Genomic DNA, 4,451 nt, shown 5'->3' on the forward strand with positions numbered 1-4,451 from the left:
GCAAAGTTTCATGATTTGTTATTGCTATCATAAAAAAGTATAGCGATTAATTTTTACATGTTCATGTAACCAGCTGATGTTCTTACCACCGCGATATAACCGGCTGACAATTTTTTTAACCAACAATAGCATCTGAACATTCATCTGACTGAGTATCAAACGGGAGGCGATGTCATTTTTTTTGTTTTACATGTTTCGGTGGCTGCCATTCCTCAACCCACTAACGGAGCTGCAGCTGACGTCCACGGGGGTTCATCATACCTAACCGTTAACTACACTACACTACACGAGTTTTCGGCCGGGAGGCGATTGGTCATGGAAATCTGTTCCTAGCTCGCGGTCTATAAGATTAATATGAAAGCAAATAAATTTATAAAACTTACCATAAACTGTCGCACGAGAACTGAGCTTCATTATAAGATAATAACTGAAACCCAATATAAACATGTTTTCGATTCACATTGAAAGTTGTATCCCACCAAAAACATTCTGTGAAAAACTAGCCAACTCTCGATGGAGCTGCTTGTTTATCTCTAAAAAGTAATGAAATCTAGACAAAGTCGTGCCAAGTCTTAGGTTCCTTACTGCGATTTCTTTATTATTATAGTTAATGTTGTGTGACTTGGCCGTTGAAGGGTACACAAGGGTACAAAACCAGGTGCTCCATGACACCATTGCACCAATCTGTCGCCTGGTTTTGTACCCATAAGCAGTTCCATCGAGACTTGGCTAGTTTTTTACAGAATGTTTTTGGTAGGATTTCACTTCTTTTTGTAGAAACGTGGGCTTATTGATTTATTTTATTAAATTTTCTTATTTGACACAGTTTTTATCTTTTTACGAGTAGTTTTTTTATTATTATTTTCTTTTCTAATCAGGGTCACCAGGTACTCCAGATCTTCGATTATCCTAGTTTTTATAGTTTTCCCTTTATGTGGCCATTAAACCCTAACTCTGTACCAAATTTCAGCTCTCTGAGTTTATGGGAAGTACTAGTTCTATTTTGATGATCATGAGTGAGTGAGTGAGTGAGTGTCATAAATGCGAAACTTTGCTTTCGCTTAACTTCGGAACTAACTGACCTACAGACTAGAAATTTTGGATTTTAAGTATGTGATTATAGCTTACTGGATGACGAAAATTTCTGCGTTCTGGTCTTATCCAGAGGTTCTAAAATAGGGGCCTGAAAATGCGGCGCAATGGTTCCAGGAAAGGATGGTACGGCAGTGTTTGCTTCACACTCGACTTGGCGGGGGCACTGCCGTGCCTCCAGATAAAATTTTAGCAAGATCAATTTCTCGATTTAAAATTATGAAAAAGCTTGACATACAATTTTCAAACTGCCAGCATTCTTAAAATACACAACACACCCAAATAAATTGTTCCTCAAAAATTATTGTTAAAGAGTTACATTTTCAAACAGTTAACCGTAAGTCGCGTCAACTGTAAGTCGCTCATTATAGGAACTTTCAGTATTACCCACGTCAGAAAATGTTACACAAATTTTGAAAATATGTGTCAAAAAATTGATCGATATACATATAAAGTAGGTACATTTTACGGTGCTGAATATGCGCAGCTTTTTGCCGCCCGCATTGAAACTGTTAATTTTCGGCAAATAAAGGCGACGTCATGTCATGGTATAAAACATACGCCATTAGTCAGACGGTTTTATTCGAGAAGTATATAAGGCTCAATGATGAAGTCCGCAATTTTCTTGATAGCAGCGATTATACAGTTTTCATACTGTGCATCTGAGTCCGATATTGAGGTACTTCTGTCAGAAATTTCTGATCTCACGCTCTCTGAAGACGGGAAGCTTAATTTTACACAACTAGTGACTAAATATGGACACACAGCTGAACAGTACGAAGTTGTCACTGAAGACGGATACCTCCTCACGGTATTTCACATCCCTGGAAATAGATCTTCAATACTATTGGCCCATGGTCTCGTAGCTGATGCGGACCCTTTCGTCATCAGAGGTCATGGCTCATTAGGCATAGCTCTAGCGGATGAAGGATACGACGTGTGGCTCCTCAACAACAGAGGTACGAAGTTCAGCAGAAGTCACACTGAATTGGACCCCGACAACGAGAAAAAATTCTGGGATTTCAGTTTACACGAGATGGGCTACTACGACCTCGCCGCTACAATAGATTTTGTCCTCTATCAAACTGGTGAGGAAAAGATTTTGGCTATCGGTCATTCTCAAGGACCATCACAATTCTTCGCACTAACGTCACTGAGACCAGAATACAATGAGAAGATAAAATTATTTCTGGCATTAGGACCTGGTGCATATTTCTTTAATATGCCGCCTTTGTTCCAAGTAATTGCTGATGCTGGTCCTTTGCTCTTAGAGCTTGCAAAAACACTCGGAATTGAGGAATTGTGTAGGGATCGCGGTGCGCTACTCACCCTAATTAAAACAGTTTGTACTAAAGGTATTGTCAGCTACGAAATCTGCGTCAAAGGTGTCATTTTTCCTATCCTCGGGTATAACCCAGCAGGTTTCGAGTTAAGCTTCTTACGAACCTTATTTGGTCACGCTCCCAGCGGGTTCTCAAGAAAATGTTTAGAGCATTACGATCAGCTTTATTTGCGTAAGAAATTTAGCCAGTTCGATTATGGTGTTCTTGAAAATCTGAGTAAATACGGGCTTTCAAATCCACCAGATTATGACTTGAGCAAAGTAACAGCAGATGTAGCCCTGATGGCTGGAAAGCTTGATGAACTTTCTCTTATAGAAAATGTGAAATTATTGAAAGAGAATTTGCCGAATGTGGTACATTTTGAGGAAATTGAAGAAACGACGCACAGTGATTTCGTTCTAAGTCGAGAAGCGTCTATATATCTATTTCCATCTATCTTCAGCCTTCTTCAGAATTATGATTAGCTTGAAAGTAATTTATGTATGACATATGTGATGTAAATGAATAATAAACATTTTTAAATTTGTATTTATATTATTTTTCACCTTCCCTGGATTAAAATTTTCGGTAGATATTTTAGTTACTTGTTTATTTTGTTGGTTATCTATTATTAAAGTTTAAAATTTAATAAAAACACCATATTTTACGTATTTTATATTACAATCAAAACAATGAACTTATACAAGTTTACGCAATTGTTACGCAGTAAATAATTCTACTTAACTACTTTTAACGATCTCTACTATAGTTGACAAATAGTAGTATCCGCAATTCGGACCGGATTTTCCAAAAAAAAAGTTGTCGATTTAACTGTCAATTGATGTTCGTTAATTCATTATTTTTCGTATTATTTTATTGAAATTTCTTTCGTTTTGTTTTATTGCGGTAATTAAAGTTAATTGTTAGAATACCTTCAGAAAACATGAGTGAAATAGTGATCCGTCCGTCTGGATTACATTTTTTCAGGTTGTATTTTTTGATGGCTGACTGACGTGAAAAATTTTGTGTACTACACGAGATCAAAGTTATTTACATCTCGTGCGCTTTTGAGTCCCTTACTACGCTCAAGATTCTAAATTAGATTCACTCGCTACGCTCGTGAATCTATTATAGAATCTTTCGCTTGGACGGGACTCAAAACAAGCACTCGAAGAAATATCAAACTTTGCTCTCTTGTTGTACAAATAACTATTTTAGATGTGGAAAAACGTTGCCTCTTTTTGTATTGTAGGTATGTCACGTGGTATACTTCCCTGTTAAGTAGGCCAATTCGAATGTACACGGACGATTGGGCTGTTTACGAATTTGAATTAAATCATGAATAATCTTATTATTCTTATTAAAAAAAGTATAGAACTATAAAGAGTAGGTAATTTGACCGTGACGTCATTTGCTAGTATTTTCTGTAAATTCCATAGTGGCAAATCGTTTTGACAGTTCGAAAAAATAAAGTGATTAGACTAGTACACAGTCAAATACCCTATTGAAACGTTTTGTATTGTATTCTCAGTCTACCTGGAAAGTGAAAATGAGACATATCTCGGGTTACTTTCTAAATTAACACATAAAATGCAATCCGTTCGTAACGGATAATATGTGACAATCCAAATCGAAAGGGACCTTATGGCGGTCGGCGCTTACGCCATTATTACCGGCGCGTCAATAGTACGCGACGCAAGCGCCGACCGCCATAAGGTACCTTTTGATATGGATTGTCACATATATCGTGTTTTGTATCGGATATAACGAATTAAATTGTGTTAACAATAATAGAACAACAGTACCCCTAGTGTAAATAAATTCGATTTCCAAACGTGACGTACGCGTTTGCGTTTAGTCTCATTTTGTATTGGATTTCGAAAGAGCGCGCCAAGCGGGACGTTTTGGAACCTCAAAATCCTATACAAAATGAGACTTAACGCAAACGCGTTCGTTACGTTATGATGTCGATCAAAGTTACACTAGGGGTACTGAACTATATAATATTCTTCATACTTATTCAAAAGTTGTTATAAA

The 4,451-nt window shown here is 37.1% G+C and overlaps 1 protein-coding gene across 1 annotated transcript; it reads left to right on the plus strand.

The window, feature by feature from the left end:
* Nucleotides 1-1,696: 1,696 nt before the first annotated feature.
* LOC133529309 (lysosomal acid lipase/cholesteryl ester hydrolase-like) lies at nucleotides 1,697-2,916 on the plus strand. The gene has a single exon (XM_061867005.1). The coding sequence runs from the start codon at nucleotides 1,697-1,699 to the stop codon at nucleotides 2,897-2,899; it is 1,203 nt and encodes a 400-aa protein (XP_061722989.1). The 3' UTR covers nucleotides 2,900-2,916.
* Nucleotides 2,917-4,451: the final 1,535 nt, after the last annotated feature.

This window comes from Cydia pomonella, chromosome 20, assembly GCF_033807575.1.
Source record: "Cydia pomonella isolate Wapato2018A chromosome 20, ilCydPomo1, whole genome shotgun sequence".
Taxonomy (NCBI): Eukaryota; Metazoa; Arthropoda; class Insecta; order Lepidoptera; family Tortricidae; genus Cydia; species Cydia pomonella.